Source organism: Cuculus canorus, chromosome 1, assembly GCF_017976375.1.
Source record: "Cuculus canorus isolate bCucCan1 chromosome 1, bCucCan1.pri, whole genome shotgun sequence".
Lineage (NCBI taxonomy): Eukaryota > Metazoa > Chordata > Aves > Cuculiformes > Cuculidae > Cuculus > Cuculus canorus.
In genome coordinates, this window is record NC_071401.1 from 62868177 (window position 1) to 62893624 (window position 25448).

Below are 25448 nucleotides of genomic sequence, written 5' to 3' on the forward strand. Positions count from 1 at the left end.
TCCCTCTGAGGGGCATTTTATGTCATTGCCAGAGCAAACAAATGTAGGCTTTGCCAAAAATTTCTGAAATCAGTACTCCATCTAAAGCAAAAATCTATGAAGATAAATAAAGTCCTGTAGTAAGAGTGTGCCTTTTCCCTTCCTGGGTGGCTTTTATGTTCTGGGCAGTTCCTCAGGCTGTCTGAGAAGCCTGGCATCCTTCTCCCACCCCATGCCTGTCCTGCAGATGCCTTTCTTCCTGACCTCTGCTGTAGTTTTCCTCCAACTGTTTATGTTAGGCTTCCTTTTACTGAATGCCATTGAAGGGATCTGTTCATACTTTGTGTCTGTGTTTCTCATACTGGGAAAAATTCTCTTAATGAAATCCTGATGCATGTGGGGATGCTAGAGATAGAAGAATTTACCTAAGATTCCTCTGTTTTCCTTGGCCAAGACAGTAATTGACTGCTTCATGGCATAGGGGCACGATTCTTCATCCTTTTAGAATGAAACAAGTTCCGGTACTTGAAGAGGGCCTACAAGAAAGATGGGGGGGGACTTTTTACAAAGGCTTGTAGTGATAGGACTAGGGGCAATGGGTATAAACTGGAGAGGGGCAGATTTAGGCTAGATATAAGGAGGAATTCCTTCACAATGAGAGCGGTGAGGCACTGGCACAGGTTGCCCAGGGAAGTTGTGGATGCCCCATCCCTGGAGGTGTTCAAGGTCAGGCTGGATGGGGCCTTGGGCAGCCTGATCTAGTGGGAGGTGTCCCTGCCCATGGCATGTGGTTTGGAACTAGATGATCTTTAAGGTCCCTTCCAACCCAAACCATTCTATGATTCTATGATTCTAAGAATCTGGTACAAGTGATCATAAGGTCCTAAACATACAGTGAATTCAGACTTTTAAACAAAACTTGTAAGTTACACATAGATTGACTGATCCAAGAAATCTTACGTTAAGGCTTCATTCAGATTTTTTATTTTTTTCATAACGGTAAATTTTTTAATGAAGACAGAATGTTATAGTCTGTTATGGGAGATGCAGTCAGGCTAGTCACAGTTCTTAGCTGAAGTGTATGCATCTGGTAGCGTGTGGCCTGGTATTATGATAATTCCTGTTATCTTAGTGGGCAGCACCAAAAGAATATACACACCATTAATATGTTCTCTTTCTGTATAATATATATACACTACATATATGTATGTATTTTTCTCAAACTGAAATGGAGATTTTTTTGAAAGAATCAGCAGTGTGATGATTTAATTTTCAATATTCACTCAGGGATATGGGGCTAGAGTTATTCAGAAATCACGTCATTAGTGACAAGCAAGTTCAAAACAAGACTATTGATGGAATCCTCCTGCTGATTGAACGAGAACGGAATGGTGAAGCTGTGGACAGAAGTTTGCTGCGGAGCTTGTTGAGCATGCTCTCTGATCTGCAGGTGAGTACAGCGAACTTTACTAATAATGTCTTCATTTAGAAACAGAGTTTGGACTCTTCTAATTTGTGTGTTGTACAGAAATAATTCTATTCTTCTATTAAATGTGCTTCAAAATCTAGCGATTAGGCCAAAAGCTTTACCTTTTCTTTACCCAATGTACAATCTTTCATTCTTTGTTTGTAAATGAGGTCTCTTTGCCTGTTTTACTTAGCTGACATAGTAGCCTATGGACTCTTAAATAATTGTTTTGCAAGTCTTTCACTGTGAAATATTTTGTTTTAATCACTGGTTTTCTAATCCTAGTGCTAAGTAGAATCCTAGTGTTAAATATAGCAATCAAAGCAAGACCACCTCCATCACTGTAAAAAGGCTTTTTGGAGTCCAGTCTGTATCACAAAACCAGCACTACATTGACAACTTCTTGGGAGAAATGCCAAGGGTAGAATGACATGTAAAGTTAAGGCTAACGTTTTCAAATGCATCAGGTCAATCTGTAACTTGCTGGAACTTTCTATTAGCATAGTAACTAAGTAACCAAATAGAATAAAAATTGTTGTGCTTCTGACTTTGATGTAAGCTGTTCCCTGGCCAATGCTACAGTTTTGTGTGATGTGCAATAAAACCTGGGACTTGTCTTTCACTCTTACAAACTGTTGAAGTTGTGCTGTTCGTAAGTGGTGTACGGTGTTATGAAACTGGCTGAAGATTTAAAAAGAGTGTTAGAAAAGGTTTAAAGAGAGAAGGCTGCGTAGAAGAGTATTCAACCGTCCTTTTTGGTCTGACAGCTTACCTGCTTTTCTGCCTTTCACGTTAACCCTCCTGACTTTCATCTGTAACTCTTTAGTATACCAGAAAAAAAAATAGTTATTCTGTTCAAGAGAGAAGGCAAACTTTTGTCAGTGATTTTTTAGATCACATAACCTGTAGGTGCTAATCTGATTTGTGTGCTTTTTCCCACTTCCCCCCCTGCTTATTATTTACCTTCTCTAACTGCATCAGTTTCTTGTAGGTGTTGACTTTTTAACTTTTTTTTTTTCCTAGCAATGTGCTCTGCTACAGACACATTCCCCTTTATTGGATGTATCCTTCTTAGAGAATTGGATTAGTTCTGCATTATCCTTCACTGTCTCAAAAGTGTAGCTTGCTTTCTTCACTAGGAATACTAACCTGATCTAATATATTTTTTTAATAATATCCGTCACTTCATTGAGATAGAGGTGTGCTTATAATCCTGTAATTTTACACAGGGATCTCTGCTTCTCCCTCTTTTGGCAGAAGTTGGCTTCTGGTTAAAGATTAATTCATTAAGCAAAACTTATATTTAATTTGAAAACAGTTGAGCTTCTACTTATTCCTGAGTTTTAGGCAATTACGCTATTGAGAACCAGCTAGTGAAAGCTGATTCCTGTTTGCATAAATCCTATTTTTAGCTGTTACATATTGTAGAGCTTTACACGTTTTATGCAGAAAACAGTTCAATATCCTATTATGCTAATGTTTTTCCAGTTATCCTGAAGGCAAGGAAGGTAAGAAATGAAATCTAGTATTTGATCATGTTGAACTTGGAGCTAGTGTAACAAGAGGGCTGAAGGAATGACTTGATGTCTACTTGTGGTGCTGAATTAGTGAATTATTATGCTGCAAATGCTTGTTGAGGCAGAAGTTTCATATTTAAGTTTACACTGAAAAAATTAAAACTCTTTGAAGTCCATAAGCAAAAAAACTAGAATGTAATCATGAGTTTTATAAGTCTGCTATATTTTTTGGAAGAAGTATTTTCTTCTGTTCTTCCACGATACTCAAGGAATCTAAATTTTCAGTAACAGTACTGCTGTTTTGATGTTATTCCCTAGCTAACTTTTCCAGATTTTTTTTTAAACTATTTTATATAGTTATCCTTTCTAACTAACCTCATTTCCATACTAAACTGCTAATTGTTATGCGGAAATTTTTCAATGTCTGTGATTGTTGTTGGTACTCTTTTTTTACACATCACTTTATTCCTTCCTTAGAGAAAGTCCACCTTATTTTTGTACAGGGTTTTTTTCCTGCTTTTGGGCCTGAAATGACCCTAGCAGATCTGAAGATGTGCCCGGGAGCATATTATTGTTTTACTGATGGGTATTTGTTTGTGCCTGGTTTGTGCAAATGTTTCACTAGTTGGAAGTATCATTTTTTTCCCTTCGTAATGTCAGTAGAAGTTTTGAGTTTAGGTGGATCGGATGTCATTACTGTGCTTATGTTGAGTGTTGGTGTTGGTCTGTATACCTCGAACAGAAGACTGTCAATCTAAACAATTTGAGTACTGATAACAGAAACACATCGTTGCTGCACTAGAAAGTCAGCTCTGATCTCAGCCTTTCTAAAACCAGTGGGCAAACAGAGAACTTGTGCATTAATGTAATGTTACTCTCACACTTCTCATAGCTGTGTGTATTAGTGAGGTTTTTACTTGCCCTCTATGCCTGACAGCCAAAACACTTTGCTCTTACTGACAGCTTAATGTAAGTAACTAAATTAATTTCTTGAGCAGGTTTACAAGGAATCATTTGAACAGAGGTTTCTAGAAGAGACAAATTGCTTATATGCTGCAGAAGGCCAAAGATTAATGCAAGAGAGAGAGGTAGGTGCATGCTGTAGATGATTGCTTTTATGCTATTTCTGTCTGTTGGTGTATTAATGCTCAGTGAAATTCGCTGGTGCCCAGGCACACAAGCACGCATTCACAGGTTTTGATGGGGACCACAGTATTGTATCAAGATATCCAGATTGCTTTGGTGTTTGAAATATATAATTAAGAGTGGAGAAACCCAGCTATGTTTTGTGTAGCTAAAGTCACTTTACCTGGAAGTCTTTTCTACATAAAGCCTAAAGTTGTGCCACCAATGTTATTTTTGCCCAAGAACTGTGAAATATCCTCTGGCATCATTCTGCTGTGTGCTTAATACCTAAGTAAACAGTTTCTTTTTTTTTTTTTTTCTCTGTTGTCGCATCTATTTTGCTGGTTTGTTTCTTTTTCTTTTTAGTTAAATAGACAAGACATTTTATTTTCTGTCCTCTTAAGATAAAATTATGCTCTGCGGTGGGCAGCCTGCAAATGTGATTATCTCTGAAAACGTATATCAAAAGCCAAGTTTAATGGTGGTCTAAAATACAGAAGACTATCTTTATTAATTCCGTTTTAACACTGAGTCACTACTGACACGTAGAAAATACCTGTTGACATTGCACTGAAGTGAATCCTTGTATCGAATCCTGCTCCATTCACCTCATTGCTTCACGTTCCACTGGGACCTGAAGGGAAATGCTTTAACGCAGACTTTGAGACCGAGAGTGTTACTGCTTTTATATGCCTAGTGGAAAACTGCAAAAACAAAAGAAGTAAGACCCTAACTTGTAGAGTGTCTACACGTACATGTTCATGCTTGTGCATGTAATGCATACACATGCCTGTGTAGATGCATGTTTGTGTGTGCATACAAGTACATATATATATATATATATGCATGTGTGCATAACTGTTTTGATCATTTGACGCCTGGGTCTCATACCTGTGGTGTAATATGTGCTAAATGTGTTAACTCTGCATAGGGACAGATATTACACTGGAAAAGCTGCCATTGAAATAATAGAATTATATGATTCACACCAGCTGAAAATCTGCTCCATGGTATTTTAAGGGCTAGCTTAGCTTGGAAGCATTTTGATTAAAAAATTGACATCCTCTGAAAAATTCTCAGATCTCTGTTCTTCTCTTCCTTTCTTCCAGGTGTAGTTATAACACTTCTATTAGAAAGTAATATTGATAATAAAAACATCCGTTCTGTAGTATATAAAGGTTTTGTTGAGTAGTGAATAAAGTAGAGGGAATAGTAAGAGGCAGTGGATGTAGGGGTAAAGTGGTTAACGTAAACCTGTCCTATTAGGACAAGGGGTAATGGTTTTAAACTAAAAGGAGAAATTTAGACTAGATATTAGGAAGAATTTTTTTGCACTGAGGGTGGTGAAACACTGAAACAGGTTGTCCTAGGAGGTAGTGGAGGTCCCATCCCAGGAAACATTCAAGGTCCTGTTGGACGGGACTGTGAGCAACCTGATTGAGTTGAATATGTTCCTGCTCACTGCAAGGGGGTTGGACCAGATGACCTTCGTGGTCCCTTCCAACCCAAACCATTCTATGATTTTACATAACAACACATTGGTGGAATATCCCTTCCAATTTGTATTCTCTTTAAATTTGTAGTTTAAAATAATTGTCAGGGAACAAGATTATCTGCCTTTCGTGGTTAATCTTGAAATTCTCTTGTCTTACTAGGTCCCAGAATATCTTCACCATGTTAATAGACGTTTGGAAGAAGAAGGAGACAGAGTAATAACATACTTAGACCACAGCACACAGTGAGTACAAATTTTGTCATTCCTAGCCTAAGTCAAGCATCCATCATAAAACAATGCAGTTGTCCATGGTTGTAGAGAGACAGAGGCTTTATTATATTACAGATACTACCTTTCTGACAGCACTTGTGATACAGTCCGTTTTTTTAAGACTTTATTTTTACTGAACCTGATTTCTTTAAAATCAAATATATATTGAATAAGAGGGAAGAAATTTGTCCATAAAGATTTATCAGTGTATATTGAAGTTAACAAAGCATTATTTAAGAGCTCAAATTGGCATTATCGAAGTAGTAGCTGATTTCAGCCATTCATGGACTGATAACAAAATCAACTACAATTCCCTTAAGGGAAAGGAAGACTCATTAGGCAAAAAAAAAAAAAAAGAAAAGGTTAAACTATGGCATAGGATAGAGGACATGAAGATCACTCATGATCAGTCCAGGATTTTGATTTACGATAGATCAGCTTTAGTGCAGCTGCTGCCAATGTATTCTGCAAGGTAAGCTTGTCTGTTTTTCACTCAGGTGTTGAGTAATAGTGTGTGTTTTGTTGGAGTAAGAATGTCCCTTTAGGAAGTACTGCAGAGTCACTGACATGCTATAAATCCATATCATTTGTCCTGCTGTAAGCTGTTGGTGGATTTTAATTGTTTTTTTTTTAAATAGAAAATATAACAGTTAATAAAGACCATGTAATTTTATATTATTTTATTTTTTAGTTTTCTGGATGATGTGTTGGCATTTCATTGAGTGTTACAAGGATAACTGAATAAAAATTATGTTCTTAACATTATTTTCTTCAGAAACATTTATATGTATATACGTGATGCTTATCATGCTACATATTTGAACTTGAATCTTCTTCCTGTAAATGTTAATTGCAGTGTGACTAGGTTTTTCTGGCAAAATCAATCACATTAAAATATATGGAATTATGTCTATCTATAAAATTGAAGCATATATTTATTTACTGTTTAAATTAAAAATAGATTGATATCATTATATATTCAGTCTTGGTATACATCAAGTCCTTGCCTTGAATCTCATCCTTTGCTAAAGGCTCAGAAACCTACTTTTTGAAAGCTTTGCACTAATTTCCTTTCTTTGCATTAAGAAACAGCAGTTCTTAAAATCAGTGCCCTTGAGTTGTCCTCAGGTCACACTGTCTCTCCTGGTGCGCATGAAAAAAGCAGGATGGATGTTAGATCTAGTTACTGTGTTTGATCTGGAGGTGGAAGCGATACTTCCAGGACAAAATTGTCATGGGAAGCACCATTCAAAATACTTCAAACCAGTTTTGTGCAAGACAGAGAGAGTTTGTTGTTGTTTCAACCCATAGAAGCATTTATTCAGCCTATCAGTACATGCCTCTTCTGGGCAGCTGACCAGAATAAGCACATCTCCTGCCGGGTCAGTCAGTAGGTGACCAAAGTACATGACTTTGAGGCCGTACAGGAGGTAACTTAAGGCTCATTCATCAGCTAGCTGTCAAGATAAATACTCCTTCTGTCTGTCTGCTTGTTAGGAAATAGTGCTCTGCCTGCCACTCTCAAGCAAAGAAATTGTCCTTAATTCTCCTGTAGGCAGAATAGGTTTTCCAGGGCGAAGGATGGCGTTTTATACAATCTACTTCTATTGGAGACAGCAGCTGTAGATAGCAGTAGTTGGAAATTTCAGCTCAGGGCTTTTTCTGAACCTGATGTGGTTTGTCTGTTTCAATCTCTTTCAAATACTTGCACTGTCTCACTGAGATTCACATAAGCTTTTCCATCTGTGCCGGCCTTTGGCAAAGAGTTCCACTGGTGCACTAGCCAGTGGAATGCTTTGATGATGATAAATTGCCTCCTTTCGTTTAAGTCTGGCTCCCAGTACCATCACTGATTGCCCCAGTTCTTGTGTTGGAAGGGAAAGCATCAGCCAGTTCCCTTCCACATTTTCTCTGCCTTTCAATGCACTGTATCCTTGCTAAGTCATTTCTTGCCCAGAAAGAAGAATCCTAGCACATGCAGTTATTTCTTTTGTAGCTGCTGCTGCATACTTTATTCATCCCCGTTCCTATCTCTGAACCAAATTCTAATTTTAGCTTTTTGAGATGAAGTGACTAAAACTGTAATTGTCTGGAAGGGCAGACAAATCATTGGTGGGGAGTTTCAGTAAAGATGGTGTTTCAGCAAACATGAAGGACCTGAAGTGGATGCTGCTATGTGAAAGGCTTCCATCAGTCCTGGTTGAGCGCCTCTTTTCTAGAAAATATAAATTAAGGGTCTGAGAGCCGGTTTTATAAAAGTTAACTCAGAAAGAAATGGTAGGCCTTTTGTTGTCATATTGTAAGCAGCAGTAAAAGTTTATATGTTGAAATTACTTATCCCTTTGCACGTCAGGCATTTCTTTCTTATTGTAGGCTATAAAAGATGTAAAAGAAGACTTGCCATTACTTTTTAGACCTGTCTAAAATGAATATATATTAAAAAAATTTTAATCAATAATAAAGAACAGGGAAAATTGAAAGCCAAATTTTAGTCTTGTTGTTCTAGCTCAGTATTTGCTTATGGAGGCGCATAACACAATTGGATGAAAAGTTTGAGTTTTGAACACCACCAGTGTGTATTGTGCTATTTTGGAGTTCAAAGCCTTGGAGATTGTTGGTTTGTGTTGTTGTTTTGTCTCTTTGCTTGTTTGTTTCCAAGAAAACATAAATTTGGGGTTTTTTTTTCCCAGAAGTGTTTTTTATTGATTTTGGGTATTTAAGCTTCTCTCTTCTACTGTGTAAGAACTCGGGTTTTTTTATTCAGACCAGAAATTCTTTTTTTTTAATTACATACATAGTTTATTGTATTCTTTTGTGATTTATATCATGTGACATTTTTGTCTTAATTTGTAGCCTATGTTTTGAGTAGAAAATTGTTGATTTTTTTTTATTATAATGTAAATTATTCACAAACACACTGTGACGGGATCAATTCCCTTATACTGCAATAGTTCTAATATGCTTTTCTTGCTTTGTTTAGGAAACCACTGATTGCTTGTGTGGAGAAACAGCTACTAGGAGAACACTTATCAGCTATTCTGCAAAAAGGTATTTTTAAAAAAATTAATATAATCTCCAGTAAGCAACAGATTCTCATACTCTGCAATAACTATGAACTCCACAGCTTTTATTTAAAGAGGTATATTAGCCTTGGGAAAAACTTCCACAGATACAGAAAGCCAAGCCTGTGACTATTAAACCCACTGCAACAAGTAAATTGTATATATGGAAACAAATATATAAAATATAATTCCATATTTGTAAAGGTTGCTGACCACCCTGAATCTCCTTTGACTTGTAGCAGTGGACATAGGAATTAAACCTTTGGAACTGCTTGTTTCCTAGACTTATATAAACTTACAAATGAGAGCTGCAGTACTGTCATAGCTTCTTTTATGTGATAACCACACAGCTCAAGTGCAATTGCTTCACGTATTCTTGTGATTCTGTAGTTCAAGAGTCACGAGTTACTGGAACTGACAACATTTCAAGGCAATGAATTTTCATATGCTTTTGTCTGTATTTTACCTTTTGCCAGGCAATTTCAGATAAGAGCTGTAGGCTTCTTAGGAATTCCTTATTCAGACGTTACTGTCTTCAAATCACCATCTCTTTGTTCCCCTTAACTTTTAATCTCTCCTTTTTGTGGAATTTCTGGGTTTTGTCAGTATTCCCTGATCTTTTAATATTTTAAATGACCCTTTCCTTTTCTTGCAATAGCCACGTTTTAGGTTTTAGATCTTCTAGAAAATTGTCCTTACATCTTTGTTTCCTTTACTGCTGTGAAACAGATGTCCCTGGTAGTCTGGTGTCTTTGAGCTCCATCATGTCCATGTTTGTTAATGCTTTCAGGTCGTTATACACACCCCTTTCACTTCTTGCTTCATCCCCTTTAGAGATAGACACACTCACAGTCTTCTCTGAACTACTCTGGGAACAGGTTATTTCACTGTTTTCCATACATTTATAAAAAAATCATGGTCACCCCATCTGAGCTATTCTTAAGTTTATCATAAACAGAAGGTAAGAATAATTAGGTTTTTGTTGATATATATCAATTTTTCTTGCTCTTTAGTTCAAGTATTATTTTTAAGTAACTTTGCCAGTGGCACATTTGTTTATCAGTTGGCTTAAACAGGAAAGTATGTGGTCTTGTTTTACCCTGAACTTTTTCTTGGTTTATAATGTATATGTACCATCCACGTAAATATGGAGAGATTTGTACATTTTTCTAGTTACTGCATTTTAGGACTAGTATTTTTGGATCAGCTTTGGCATTCTCTGTCTGCACTTCAGAGAAAAAAACAGAAAAAAAAATAAATCTAACATCATTTGACATGAATAATTTTCTGTTTGATCCAGGGCACATTGTAATTTCCTATAACTTCCTAGTATTCCATACAAGTAGAAGACACTGCCTTTTGTAGGTTTGTTCCTTAGGAGAAGGTTTGTGATGTAGTCAGTTTGTTACTGGAGAATAAAAGTTTACAAATGCAGGGTAAGTATAAGAAACTTCTTTGTGTGTGTGTGTGTGTGTTACTACAACTGCCATTGAGTAGATATCAGTGGGTTTTTTCACTGTGAGTATCAAAATTTTTCCAAGGCTGTGGCAGTGCTTTCTGGAAGTCATGTGAAGCCTTGTCTCAGAAGACTTTCCTGTATGTCTTTTTTTTATTTGTCAAGTATGTGACAAAATAATTCTTTCAATTACACAGATCAAATGCCAGAGGAAGAGGGAAAGTTAAACTTCATAATCCAGGATATAAGAAAGAAGCTAGTGTACTGGTGTCTTTAGATGAATAGGAGCTGATGCTTGGATGGATGGAATGGGCGTTTCTTAATTCCCTATTCACTGTCAAAAGACCAGAAGTCTTGTATTCAAGATCTTGTAGTCTGTTGTCCTACATACTTTTAAAGTATATCCGTCCATTCTTCTGCTATCCCAAAAGTTTAGGCATAGCTCAGAGTTTAGGAAATCTCAGAATGTCATACAAATGTGTACCTGATATCATTCTTGAACATCCATTGCCTTTCTGAATGTGTAGGGTATAATATACAGTGAAAGTATCTATAAGATGAAGAATATAGTAGAAATGGGATAATTCAGTAGTGACTGAAAATCCTTTGTTATCTGCTACCATTTAAAAAATGGAATTAAGTATATTTGGTAGAGTGTAACAGTTGTACAGTGTCATCTTTGTTGATTATATGAATTGTCAACCTGTTTAAAATCAAACTTTCTAGATTTAAAAAAATTCCATAAATCTTTGATGCTGCTACTGTTTCGTATTACTAAAGCCTCTGTCACCAACACCAGACAACGTGCCTTTGATTACACTGGTACTATATTCATCATATTCTCAAATGTTAAAATATGTTAAAATGTGTGTGTAGATGGTGTGCTTCATGTTTTGTGTTGAGCTTTGCTTCTCTATTCATTAATCCAAGGCATAATTTCACATTGGGTGAGTAAAAAAAGTTGCTTGGAAGGAATTTGTAGTCTTGTATTATTCCATCTGTATCAGAACAGACAGTTCATAGGACATTCTTAATCTTAAAAGATGGCTCGCCACACTCCACTTGCAAAGTATTTATCTTTACTTTAAATTTGGGGCAGTTTACTTAGCTTACTGTTTTCTGGCATTCTTTAGATGTTTTGTGATATCTCTTGCTAAAACCGTACCCTTCAAATCAAGTGTTGTTCATAAAAGTTCTGCACAAGGCTTACAGTCAGCGCCTTGTTGGGAAAGTACTTCAGTTGAAATAGCTTTATAATATTATACCATAAATCACTTTAGTGAATTTAAACATGGGGACATGTTAACCTTGAGCATATCACTTGTTTTCAGAAATTTAGTCTTTAAAATATCATACTTTTTAAGCACGCTGGAGCATTTTTATGTATTTCATAGAGGTTTTTCTAATATGTCTCTAACTACTCAATGGTGTTCAAATTTGCACTTTCTTCTTATTATGTTTTTTTAGGTCTTGATAACTTGCTTGATGAAAACAGAATATCAGATTTGACCCAGACATATCAACTGTTCAGCCGGGTAAAAGGTGGGCAGCAGATCCTTCTGCAACATTGGAGTGAATACATCAAGGTATTTCAAAGATCTCTTACTAATGTCAAAATTCATGCTGTTATCATACACGAACAATGTCCTGTAAGTGTGCACATCAAAATTCTGGTTTAAGCAAATATGGGGAGATATGTTAATGCTCCCTCCCTCCACCAATGACAGTCACATAACGAGAAACAGCAACATCTAAGTTTGGAGTTTAAATTTCTACTTGGAAGTTGCTTTCCTTATAGGTTTAAATGTTATTAAAGAAGTTATTTTTGTTTGCTTTGCTTTTAAATAGAGCAACATGCCTGTGTGTTTAGAGTACACTGGATTGTACAACGTGTTGTGTTTTGCTACAAATACAGTCAACTATTTGCATATTTGCAAAATCAGTGGAATGTGAGAAGGTAGCTATTCTACTGCAGGCTAGCAATTCTACATGTAACCAGCCTATGGCAATGTTGATGAATATTTAAGCTATGTTGACCGGACTATTCCTTTTGAAAACAATCCATCATCAAAGTCATATTTAGATGTTTCAAGTTTGTTTAGCTAGGTGTAATATGCACGTAGTATGCTGCCCCAGAGAACTTGAACTCTAGTTGTCTGCAAGATGAAAGCAGGAAAGCTTCATGCAAGATATTTCTCTCCAGAGCTGGTAATTCCCAATGTGGTAGTTCTTTCCTGAATTGCCCATGTGTTCATAAGCCTTCAGGACTAAGTGTACAACATCAGTTCATTTCAGATGTGCCTTTCCTGCACGCCCATATTGTGAGTTCTGCATGGTGCACCAGCGTCCACCCCACGCAAGTGGGACATAGTCCCCCCTCTGACCATAGAACTGAGGTGGGGTTTGCTCCCCATGGTGTTTTCCAGTGTTCCCATATACAGACTGTGGATCCATAGGCATCTGGGGCAATTGAACAGCTTGCCATGGCTGAGAAGGAGTATCTTCTTCCTTGCTCCCAGATGATGCTGCTGACTTAATTCTTGTGCAGTGTGCTACTCCGTAGATTAACACAGTACCTGGGCAAGGTTGAGTTTGTGCCAGGTTTAGTGAGCTAAAGAGGATCACAGAAATGTTCTTGTGCAGGCCTAAGGAAAGAGGCAGGAGTTCAGGACAGGAAGGAAAATAAAGGAAGGAGAACCAGAACCTCTCCTTTCACAGCAACAACTTGTTAAATTGTTTTATCATACCTTATATCTTGCAGAATAAAACCTTGTATGGCTTTGTTTTTAACATATTTTTTAACAGTCTCAAGAATCTAGAAGCCATTTTCTACAGTGTCAGTAGTCTCCTCTTTTTAAACGTGCATTATGTATATAGACAGAATGCATTAAAGGGAGGCTTCAAGAACTTTTGTCTTGTGAACTAGTGTAAGAAAAAGCACAGAGAGTGTGCCCGATTACTGGGATGAAGGGCTGTGCTCTACTGTAGTCACCTTTTTATGATTTCAGAGGTGCCTTTTAGCTTCTCTGTATCTCAGTTTGCCCGCTGGTAGAGACACAGATGTCCAGCTGCTGTGTTAATGAAGGGGCAATTGTGCTAAGTGTAAGATATGATATGCACTAGATCTTCAGGGGTCCCTTCCAACCCAAACCATTCTATGATCTACATGTTGAACCTAAGGACTTCAGGCAGCCTTGTGGTTGTCTTGCTTCACACTGAAATGTTACTTGAGAAAGATCACAGTGGATAATTGGGTACTGCAGTGGAAATTCTGAGGTTGGGAAGAATTTCCTCAATTCTCTTTGACTGTTGTTGTGGCTAACATACTTTAGTTGATGAAAATACACCAGTTGAATACTGTTCTACTGTTACTGTGCAGATGTTCCTCTTTCTCACCTTGGAAAACTGGTTATTCTGCCTAGGGTGCTGGTCAGTGTTTCTAAGCAATTGTAAATTGTCCAATAGGTTAAAATCCTCCCTTATGGGATATTTTGGTTCACTAGACAAATGGTATTCTATCTCTACCTTTAAAATAATAAGTGTAGGAACAAGAAAAGAAAGTCAAGTCTTTGGCTGCCTTTTGCAAATAGGAAAATTTTGTCTTATTGCAGATCAGCTGGGTTGGGTGGTTTTTTTTTGCTTATAAGCCCTCACTGAGAGACAAATCTTGGAGTGATGAGCAGCGGTTGAATTTTCACCATTTGTTCCATCGATAGAGCTCTTGAATGGATTTAAGGAAAATAGTGCCAAGTTTTCCATTACACTTAATGTTTCAGAGACAGTTTCAATATAATTTCTTTTACATTAATCATGTAGTTGTGTATTTAACTGTAAACTTGCACATCATACAGTCATGTCTACTGTGGTTTGGTTTTGTTTTTTAGCTTTTGTCTTAAATGTGTGTAATCTTCAAACACTAATGTTTGAAATCCATTAATGTGTGTCTAGGTTTTTATTTTAAATTTCAGTGCATCTCATTTTTTTAAAACTTGAAGTTGCATAAGTAGCTCTATAAAAAAAGTTATTTTTTCTGATAAGAGATTTTATAAGGGTGAATGTGTCTGTTGCAAGAGATAGGTAGCGATCTGAAGTATTTTATTATCAAAAGTGTTTGTTTTACAGAACTTTGGGACAACAATAGTGGTTAATCCTGAAAAGGACAAGGATATGGTGCAAGAGCTACTAGATTTTAAGGATAAAGTGGACCATATCATAGAAGTGTGCTTTCAGAAAAATGAAAAATTTATAAACTTGATGAAGGAGTCCTTTGAAACATTTATCAACAAGAGACCAAATAAACCTGCAGAATTGATAGGTACACAAATATTTTTCTGTGAAATATTTCAAAATTCTATAGAAAGCATGATAAGATAACGCTGCTGAGTGTGCTAGTGCAATAGTGATACAGTACGTATTCTGCTTCAGGAGACTCGTTTTTGGGATACGAAGCAAAAGTTAACCTGGGAGCGTTGCGGGATTGAAAAGCTTGTGTGTGCTGTTGGGCGTGTGTGCACCGCGTCCTGATGGAGCATGCCAGCTTTGCTGTCCCTGCGCTCTGCTTCCTGCACGGTACTAACAGCTGCTCAGAGAGCGTAATGCTGATGCTACAAGTGGAATAAATGGTTATGGGGATGAGTAACTGTGGCAAAAATAAAAGAGAAATGGTTTTAAAACTGGTAGTAGAGCAGTTATTTGGATGTTACAGATAGAAGGGTGTGATGACAGCCCACCTGCCTTGAAGACTGAAGTTGGGAGAGCAGTTTTGAAACCTTCAGAAACAAGGGGTTTTAATACAGGGGGAACAAAAAGATTACCTCGAAAGGGGAACTAGTGCTCATTAAGAGGAGAAATAACAAAAACATCTTAAAAATACTTTTACTGAATTTATCCCTGGTCTGGCAAAAGCTGTTCTGACTGTATTTTGCCTGCAGCCACTGAAGCGGTGGCATTTTACACAAGGAGAGGATCTCACTCGTAGGTTGGGTTTTTTAATTCCCTCTGGGCATTATTTTGCCTTCTTTCAGCTTACTTTGTGGCTCTCTTCTGAAACCAACCTTATGTAGGACAAATTGCACAACCTAGTGACACAGGTTAAAGCCATGAAGCAGGCTCCTGTCATTTGTGGATTGTGGTGTTTTAGCTACTGCAAACGTTTCCTTCTTACGCAGAGGGTTGTATAAAGATGCTAATGGGGTTTAATAAATACTTGGCTAAACTCATGGCTTAACCTTAATTCTGGCATTCTGAAGCTACTAACTTGAAAGCATTGCTTCTGTTTAAAGTTTTGTATGCTCCTAGTAAGGAGCATGAGGGACATGGTAAAGGTCTACAAAAATATAGTCCTCTGTGTTGTTTGTTTCTGTTTCTCATAAAATAGATTCGTATGCATTGTGGACTTCCAAAACATTGTCTTTCAACAAGTGCTTGCTATGGCTATAACACAAAATGTGGGAAGTTTTAATGCGCTCATTTTAATGATTTTGCTGTGGAGCTTTTTTCTTGGACAGTTCCTTTTTGTGATATTTCTCCATGATGGCAGTAGTACAGTCAGGCTCTATTATCCCACTGAATGCAAGGATGGCAGAATAGAAAATAGAAACTTTAGCACTTATCCCATATTTTAATATATAGATAGTAACATGTCAAGTGGGAGGTGCTTAAGTTGGTGATTTTAGAATGTTTTTTGTAAGCTGCTAAACTGTTTTATTTATTTGTAGCAAAATATGTGGATTCCAAGTTAAGAGCTGGTAATAAAGAAGCAACAGATGAAGAGCTGGAAAGAATCCTTGACAAAATCATGATCATATTTAGATTCATTCACGGTAAGAAATATCTGTTCACGGTTGATGCAGTTAAAAATGTTTTCGTTGCTACTAGCAGAACTGTATTTGGCTGAGTGTAAGAGATCTTTTTTAGCATGAGTTTCTGTTAGTCTTGGTCTTCAGGTTGCCTTACATCTGAAGGAGCACAATAAATACACCAGGGAGGACAAACTTGTTTTATGGAGACTGGCAGGTTAAGACCTTTTACAATCTGTGAGTGGAGACCTAAGAGTTAGAGCTGTGGGTGGAAGTGTTTTCTTTCATGTAAATTATCTGTATCTGTAACCACAACCTCTCCTATAATAACAGAGAACAGAAAGGTTAGTACAGATTTTCCTTTCCCTGCCCACATCAGTGTGTCGTCAGTGCAAAGTACATGAAAATGCAGCAACTAATGACTGGTATCTTCTCATCATGACTGAGAATGAACACAGAGGAGGTCCCAAAATGGTGGGAGAAAATGTTATTGCTGTGTTTTATTGCCTTTGAGGTGCACTTGCCTGATGTTTGTCCTTATCTGAGCATAACCCTTGTATGTGTTAGGAGAATCTTTTTTTGCTAGGTTGGATATCAGAAAAAATACGTGGTTGAGTCCTGTAGAGATGCGTGGTCATTGTTTTGAGGGAAGTGAGACATGTGCTGGGCCAGAGCGGACTAAGCAGGAACTCCCCAAGTCTATATTAGTTTGTTCTGAGCGCTGTGGGGTTCTTTCCTTGTAAAATCCGAAACAAGTACAGTAATAAATGGAAAGCACACAAGAAGCCAGTCATAAAGTAATGTAATTTACATCATTATTTTTGTCAAATGCAAAGGATGTTGGATAGAGATGGTGAATTAACACAGTATCGCAGGCACTTTATCAGGTGAAGAGATTAATTTCTGTTAATCTGAATCATTAACTAACTGTATTTCTCTTAATATTTAAGGACTACTGAGCTAAAAGTGCAAATTTATTTTGAGGTATCGAGTGTGTAAGAGTCCTTTTAAGAGCAGATGGTAATTAGTAGTTAGTTTTCCATAATATCTTGATGGTGTGTCATGAAACAGCACTTTACCCAAGAGTAGGATGGAGAGCACTAGAGACATTGCTACAGGCATATTGGAAGGCATTTGCGAGGAATTAGGAGGGGCTGTTGTAGGCAGCACAAGGAGTGCCTTTAGTCACAGCAAATGCCTTTCTCTTGAAAGTGAGACAACTTACTGACATCTTTGCACTGTCAATAGAAAAGATTTATGGAAACTCTGATTTAAGGTGTGAAAGTTTGTGAGTGCCTGTATGACTTACTTCAAAAGACTATTGGCAAACTAAGTGAGAAGACTTCTGATTGTTTTTCTTCAGCTTTTCAAGGTTATTTCTTTAATACATAGGGACTCTTTTTCTTTATGAAATTTTAATATATCAAAACACTAATTTATTAAATTAGGGAGAATGTTCTTCTGGACTCCAGAATAATTTCATGTGGTAAGCAGCTGATCCAATCGGAAATATAAGGCATCACATGTTCCTGAGAGAGAAAGTAAAAATATAACAAAATACATTAAGAAAATAGTTCAAATATTAAAAAACCCCTAGTTGCCTACGTGTTAGTTCTTTGCTGTTGCATAGGGAATATTGTTCTGCTGATCAACATGTCATGAGAAAGGCTTGTGTCACAAGCCTGAAGGGCAGTGATGCAAATAGATTGTATGATTTAATTTGTATTTTATTTTTGTTTCAATTTATATTCAGGTAAAGATGTGTTTGAGGCATTTTATAAGAAAGACTTGGCCAAAAGACTGCTGGTTGGAAAAAGTGCATCAGTAGATGCTGAGAAGTCCATGTTGTCAAAGCTTAAACATGGTAAGTGTCTTTGGATGTGTTACGTTTTTATTACTTTTTGGCACGTAAATTGAAATCCTTATTTTCTTGTGTTTTAAGCCAGATTTTAAGTAATTGCAGCTTACATTGTGCTCAGCAAGAACTATTGGCCTGATCTCTTAGATAGTTGACTGGTTTATTTGATGTACCTGCAAAGGAGCAAAATCCTTAAAACATATACCTAGTTGTGCATGCTCTGGACCCTCACAAATCTGGTTCAACCACCTTAGATTAAACTTCTGTTGCTAGTTCTGTGCTTCTTTGTAATTGTGGGATCTTTGCTTTAATTCGTGTGACAGAATGTGGCGCTGCTTTTACCAGCAAACTGGAGGGCATGTTCAAGGACATGGAACTGTCAAAAGATGTCATGGTTCAGTTTAAGCAGGTACATTTAGCTTCTGTGTGTGTACTAAATTTTAAGTAGTGATGGGGAAGCAGTTAATGGTGTTATACCTTGGATTGAGCTAAAGTTAAACAAAAGAGCTTTTGAGCAGGTCCTGCTCATAGTAACAGAGTCTACTTCTAGTCTACTTATAGAACAGAATTTATGTATTGTATATCTGTTCAGAAATAAATCTTATTTTGCAGAGTTTTTTAAGTTCTTTATAATTAAATTACAGTCTAAATACTATATAGTAACTTAGTTGTCTGATATCCTTTAAATTCTATACCCCTTTCATTCTGTAAACTGTTGCTGCTTCTGATGAATTCTTTGTGAACAACCCACACCAGAGAAACTCCCTGAAGGTTGCTAATTGCACAGAAACCACATACGTCTCTGCCCCAAAGCTTCCAACCTATTGGTAACTGAGGGAATGCTTGGAGGAAATACTGTATATGCTCACGCTGTTGTTGCACTTCTCCCTGGGAACCTGTTTTGGGCCCTCGTTTAAGACAGGATACTGGGGTTGTGATCTGACCCAGGACACCTGCTTCTTTCATAAAACACTCTAGTGAGTTTTCTGTCCCAGACTTCGCAGCCTGGCTTGAATGATGCTATGCTGAAATTATAAGAAAATGTGTTGTCTAACAGATCTGTGGAAATCCCAGGGGATCCTTTTGATCTCATAGTTCTTGCTTGGCTTCTGATCAAAAACTTTATTTGCCTGTGATTTAAGTTCTTTTGACCTTCATACCTTGCAAAGACAGTGGTCTGGGATACTTCAAGATGTGTTGTACTTTTCTTTTTACTTCCAATCACTTGCCATGTATTGAAACTGGGAATGGAAGCAATAAATAGTCCCAAAATTCAAAATCTTAGTAGCACATATCTAACCAAAGATGTGGACTGTAATCTTTCATTTTTCTACCAACTTTCATTTTCTAATTTAATTAGGTATATCTTCCAATGTAGCATGCAAACAGTATACTTGAATGATTTTTTTGTCTCTTTTATTTTAGTATATGCAGAACCAAAGTGACCCAGGAAATATAGACCTGACAGTAAATATATTAACTATGGGGTATTGGCCAACTTACACACCTATGGAAGTCCACTTAAATTCAGAGGTTAGTGTTTGAATTCTTCTAAAAGCACTTCAGCGAGTAGGACTATAATCACTATCATAAGGTGAACTAGTACCCTACATTTAATGTTTTTCTGTTAGATGTTTATAGGGTTTATCTCATTTTAAAGATTAAAAAATGGCAAAAAATAAAATGTAGTGTATAAAATCCACATTTTTCAGATAGTTGTTTCACCTGATATTTTTTTTTTATTTTTTAATAATAATAATAAATTAGTATTAAAATAAAATCAGTGTCCTACTCAGCATTGCTGTTGAGCACTTAAAAGTTTAAAACTGGACAGTTCACCGTAATTTAGTCAATCTTTAACTACATTGGTTAGGTGTTTTGGTCTAGCCAATAGTTATGTTACTGCACACTTCTTTATTCTGTAAGATCCTTCCTCTGTTCCCTGTGACGTGTCGCACAAAATTAGCCCCTGTATTGAAATGGCAGTAGCCTGAAAAAAGTCTGCTTCCAAGCTGAGATTTTTGCGAAGGTCCTATCGGTAGGAGTTTGATCTAGTAGTACATTGCTTGATCTAAAATGCAGGAAGCACTTCAGAGGCTAAAGGTGGTAGCAAGGTTTCTGTTCAATTCAGAAGACATGGAAGCTTTTATGTTCTTGCTCTTGTGGCGTCTGTTCCTCTGTAGCAGGCTACTTTGGAACGACCCAACCTGGGCAACATATCATAAAAATGGAGGGATAAAAAAACTCCTTACTTGGAAACAAGATGGTATCATGTATGGAATCAGACTTGAATCTATATAGGACAAGGTAAAGGAAAAACTTGGGAGCAGATGGTAAAAGTTACCGTGTAGTTGTGAGAGGTATGCTTTTTATCCAGTGATTTCTCGGTGAGATTCGAAGTCCAGGGCAAAACTAGTAGTTATTTTGAGGTTTAAAAACTTTTACAGGGGGTGGGGGGGTATTTTTACTGTTATTTGAAAAAAAACCCAAACAAATAAAATATTTTTAAAAAAAAAGAAATAAAAGCTGTTTCTGAATTGAGACTTTCGTACATGAGAGCAAAATGTTGCTCCTAAGATTTATTTTTTCACACTGAAAAACTCATTATGAAATATCGTCGAGGAGAATAGAGAAATTACATCTGTAAAAATCATCCAACATCATTATAATGCTAATAAATGTTTTTCTCTCTTTGCTTTACAGATGATAAAGCTTCAAGAGGTATTTAAAACCTTTTACCTAGGAAAACACAGTGGTCGAAAGCTTCAGTGGCAGACCACCTTAGGGCATGCTGTCCTAAAGGCAGAATTTAAGGAAGTAAGTTTGCTTGTTTAACGCTCAGCCTGTTGGGATAAATTTTAAGTCAATTATTTGGAATCTAGTAATGTTTTTATAAACGTAGTAACATTTTTGTGGAGGAAAAAAGCCCAACTCAATACTGTTATTTTATATAGAAAGTAGACTTTTTTATAATTGAACTGAAATACTACCTAGCTAGTGGAAGACAACAATGTGATACCTTTTGGTAAAATTTTATGTTCATTTGATAGACAACACTTTTGCTCATTCAAATCAAGAAAATTGTTATAAAGCAGGAAATAAATGAAAAAAAAAAGAATGCAGAGTCCTTTTATTTTCAATATGGAATTGCTTTGATTATTGAAATACTGGTGACGCTTTTAGTGTGCTTCACTGATACAAGTAGAGACTGAAGGGTCTGAGTCATGTAATGACTGTTGTTAAAATTTAAATGCTTCTTGAATTATTTAAGTCAAATAACCACATTGTTTCTTAATGTGGTTTTGTTTTGTCTCATGGACTATCTTGCCTTGCTAATAATGCAGCTTAACTGGGCCAGAGCAAAGACAAAAAAACTTGAATATTCTTACTAACTCAGTGTGAAACTTAAGAGGTTTAGGCATTAGGTAACAGTAAGATGAATAGGATTGTAGTTGTCAGTTGACAGAAGTGTTTACAGCTGTCTGTGAATCTTGAGTCATTTTCTTTCCATTGCCCCTTTGTACAAGTATTGTGCTACTGGTAATACTGTCACAGTGTGTTGTTGTAAAGCTAAATTATCTTTTGTTTCTTTTATATTTGATCTAATGCTATCCTGGCTTCAGCTGGGATAGAGTTAATTTTCTTCCCAGTAGCTGTTGTGTTTTGGATTTAGTATGAGAATAATGTTGATAACACACAGTGTTTTGGTTGTTGCCAGGCGATGCTGATGCTGGGATGGGATAGAGTTAATTTTTTCCCAGCAGCCTCTATGTTTCAGAGTTAGTATGAGCAGAATGTTGGTAATACGCTGAGCTTTTTAGTTGTTGCTAAGAAATCAAGGACTTTTTCAGTTTTCCTAAGCTTTGCACAAGAAACTGGAGTACAGCACAGACAGGCAGCTGACCCAAGCCGGCCAAAGAGATAGTCCATACCATATAATGTCATGATCAATACATAAGTGGGAAGTTGGCTGAGGGCCAGAGTTCTCTGCTTGGGGATGGGCTAGGTATCAGCCTTTGCAGGTGATGAGCAATTGTATTGTGCATTACTTGTTTTGTATATGTTATTGTTGTTGTTATTATTACTATTATCATCATCTTCTCTTCCTTTTGCTGTCCTATTAAACTGTCTTTATCTGAACCCCTGAGTCTTCCCTTTTTCCCCCGATTCTCCTCTCCACCTACCATGGGTGGAGTTGGAGGTGAGTGAGCAGCTGTGTGGTCCTAGTTCCACTTGGGGTTAAACCATAACAAACACCAAGATTGCTTTTGTATAATTTGCTCATCTCTATAAAATGCAGCTTGAGTAAAGTACTAAGAGATTCACTATTGATGGTGGCAAAGCCAGAATTTCATATATTGTAATTAAAATGAAGTAAATGATGTGAAGTAAATACAAGGCCATTCTAATGAGCTCCTGCTGTCTGCTGTATTGCTACTGTTAGATGGAAAAAAAAAAGAGGTTTTAAAAATATCCTCTTTCCTCGGTACTGCATTCAGGCAGATTCCTCTTTTGGCCAGGCACTCTAAAATGCACATCTCTTCTTCTAGAAATAGAAAAAAAAATGTATAGCCTCTGTAATTTGCCACATTTGAGGGATGCAATAGAAAATGTACTGAATATTGCTTCTAATTATTTGATATTTCTTTTCTAGGGAAAAAAAGAATTTCAGGTATCACTCTTCCAGACATTAGTGTTGCTTATGTTTAATGAAGGAGATGAATTCAGTTTTGAAGATATTAAAATGGCCACCGGCGTAGGTAGGACAAATACTTTTTGATTCTTAAATGTATTAATCGAGTGATGGACAATTATGATTTACTATGTAAAGGACTACCTTTAAGAAATTTCCCATGATCAATAGGACAAACTTCATGAGCCAGTAGCATATAGACACTAAAAGACATGAGGAAAACACAGTGCTGGTGGTTGCTAGTGCAAATAAAATAGATGCTTCACGAAATGAATAATGAGAGCTGTGTAGGCTATGGTAGTGCTACCGTCCTGTTTAATTTACAAAACATATCATTGCAATTCTTGAAATTCAAGTGATCATAAAGCATAAAGACTGTAGGGTGTACAGATTATTTTTGTTCTATTACAGTTTCAAATACTACATTTTGAAAATAATCTGTTGTAGAATGCTGTCATTTTGAGATGATTCAACAGAGTATTTTCAGGTGAACTGCTCCGTAGCTGTGTCCCTCTGTGCTTGAAACAAGAAGGCAGAAACAACAAAGAAAACTCTGAAGTATAGTTTTCTTTCTAACAATCTGTAGTATTTGCCTTCTGTGTTCTTATGCTCTTAGGTGATTTTTTTTTCAAATTTTTGCACTTCCTTGAAATAGTTACAGCTATTGGCATTAAAAATGATAATGCCGTCTCTTTACTCTCTGAAACTTCTGCAAGCAGATTGTACCCAGTAGCCCTTCACATTTTGAATCTTAAAATCAAACCAACAGAGCAACTGCTGAAAAACTATTTGAACCCATACAAGTACTAAAATTTAGGAAATATATTTATTAAAACACTGTAAAATGAAGATATCAAGAATCCCTGTGGTTCAGAGTGATGCATTGCAGAAAGCAGCACAGGTCCTCCGGCACTGCTTCAAGTTGCTTAGTCATTCACTCCATTAATGCTAAGGGAGCTGAAGAAGGGAGCTGAAGAAAACTCATGCCAGTGTGAATGATAAGCATCAAGATAATCCAGAGAGGCTCATTAGGTCAGAGTACAATGTTTACAGAACAAACGTAAGTTCACCCTAGCCTGATCCAGATTCTGCTTTCTCATCTTGTATTGCTTTACCTCACAGCTTGTATTCTGGCTGCCTGACCGCAACAGACAAAATCTGCTGCGTGGAAAAACATTCCATTGTAGAACAATAGAAAGGATTTCAAGAGATTACTTTCAAGGCAGACGCTAGAATTTATAGTTGGGGGCTCCCTATATTATGTTATGTCATTGTGCTGAGTGCTATGTCTGTGTTTCTCTTCCCTGTGGGGATATAGTATAGGAACGCAGGTTTTGAGGACAGTTCATGGTACAGAGTTCCCATGGGTCAAGGATGTATGACAAAATTCTGTCTTCTCAGACTCTACCTACACAAGGTGTTCGGAGTTGCTTTAGAGAGGTCTCATTCCCACCTAGTGGTCTCTCTACTTCTAAAGAATAGTAAGCTCTTATGGCCAGAAATTCTGTCAGAAAGAGGTCCTACACTGCACCCTTCCTGCCTCCTGCTACTTTGATGACCTTTCACTCAGGGGTATCCTCTATAGTTGGAAAAGAACAGCAATTCAGTTATTAGAAAATGTAGCTGCAGTTGTGATGCAGCTGCTTGGTGAACTGACCACTAAGGGCAGAGGTGCTGACAGCCAGACTCTCAAAGACCGCCCTGGGTGAACCAGAGGTCCTGGCTGATGGTTACGAATAACGGGACTGGTAACTGGAGGGCAAAATCTGGGCATTAGGGTTGTCATAGAAACTGTTTCTAAAGTTCTAAACACCATGTGCAGGGCTAGACAGGCAGAATTGCAATGTATGCCTGGAAAAAATGATGTATTGAAGAGAATCTAGATTTATTAGAAAGTAGGAAAGCCCTTGAAACAGAGGGAACCCGTACAAGAAGGGTGAGGTCCATGTAAATTCAAAGAGAGTGAAGTTGCTGGCTTATTTTAATGTCTTGGAAAGTCTGTAGGGTTTGTTCGACTTCTCCCTCCTCCATCTAAAAACAAGAGTGGATCCAAGAAAACTTCAGAGAATGGGAGTAAAGATGGAAGACATGGGACAGCTTGAGGAGAAGGCTCCGAGGAGATCATAGCAACCTTCCAGTACCTGAAAGGGGCCTACGAGTAAGCTGGGGAGGGACTGTTCACAAAGGTTTGTAGTAACAGGTCAAGGGGCAATGGTTATAAACTGAGGAGGGGCAGATTTAGACTAGACATAAGGAGGAATTTCTTCACAATGAGAGTGGTGAGGCACTGGCACAGGTTGCCCAGGGAAGCAGCAGATGCCCCCATCCCTGGAGGTGTTCAAGGCCGGGCTGGATGTGGCCTTGGGCAGCCTGAGCTAGTGGGAGGTATCCCTGCCCATGGCAGGGGGGTTGGAACTAAATGATCTTTAAGGTTCCTTCCAACCCAAAACATTCTATGATTCTATGTGCTAGGACTAAACTAAATAGACCAAAAGGTAAATAGAAATATGTGAATAAGGATCTGTTTATTTACTCAAAAAAAGCTAGAGGGCAGAAAACCAAAATGGGCACATAGTGATGAAAACTAAACAACATGTTGTAAAAGCTGGAAGTTTACAGAATACAAGGAGACAGATAGATCAGAGAGCAAGCGCTGAAGATTTCTCAACACATAGAAACCACCTTTGGCTTAGAAGGTCCCTAAGTGATTGGAGCCTTACAGAGCAG

General features: G+C 37.3%; 1 protein-coding gene across 2 annotated transcripts in view; it reads left to right on the forward strand.

Moving 5' to 3' along the window:
- The window catches only part of CUL4A (cullin 4A), a 43020-nt gene that overhangs the window by 12532 nt on the left and 5040 nt on the right, over positions 1–25448 (forward strand). Inside the window, exons 6-17 of one of the 2 annotated variants that reach the window (XM_054081048.1) lie at positions 1267–1429; positions 3963–4052; positions 5745–5827; positions 8835–8902; positions 11840–11958; positions 14495–14687; positions 16090–16194; positions 17924–18034; positions 18352–18437; positions 19454–19561; positions 20732–20845; positions 22683–22788. In XM_054081048.1, the coding sequence (XP_053937023.1) occupies positions 1267–1429; positions 3963–4052; positions 5745–5827; positions 8835–8902; positions 11840–11958; positions 14495–14687; positions 16090–16194; positions 17924–18034; positions 18352–18437; positions 19454–19561; positions 20732–20845; positions 22683–22788 (1346 nt within the window). Of the gene's footprint in view, positions 1–1266; positions 1430–3962; positions 4053–5744; positions 5828–8834; positions 8903–11839; positions 11959–14494; positions 14688–16089; positions 16195–17923; positions 18035–18351; positions 18438–19453; positions 19562–20731; positions 20846–22682; positions 22789–25448 lie in introns of those variants that run through there. The other variant, XR_008452510.1, reaches the window with a different exon arrangement.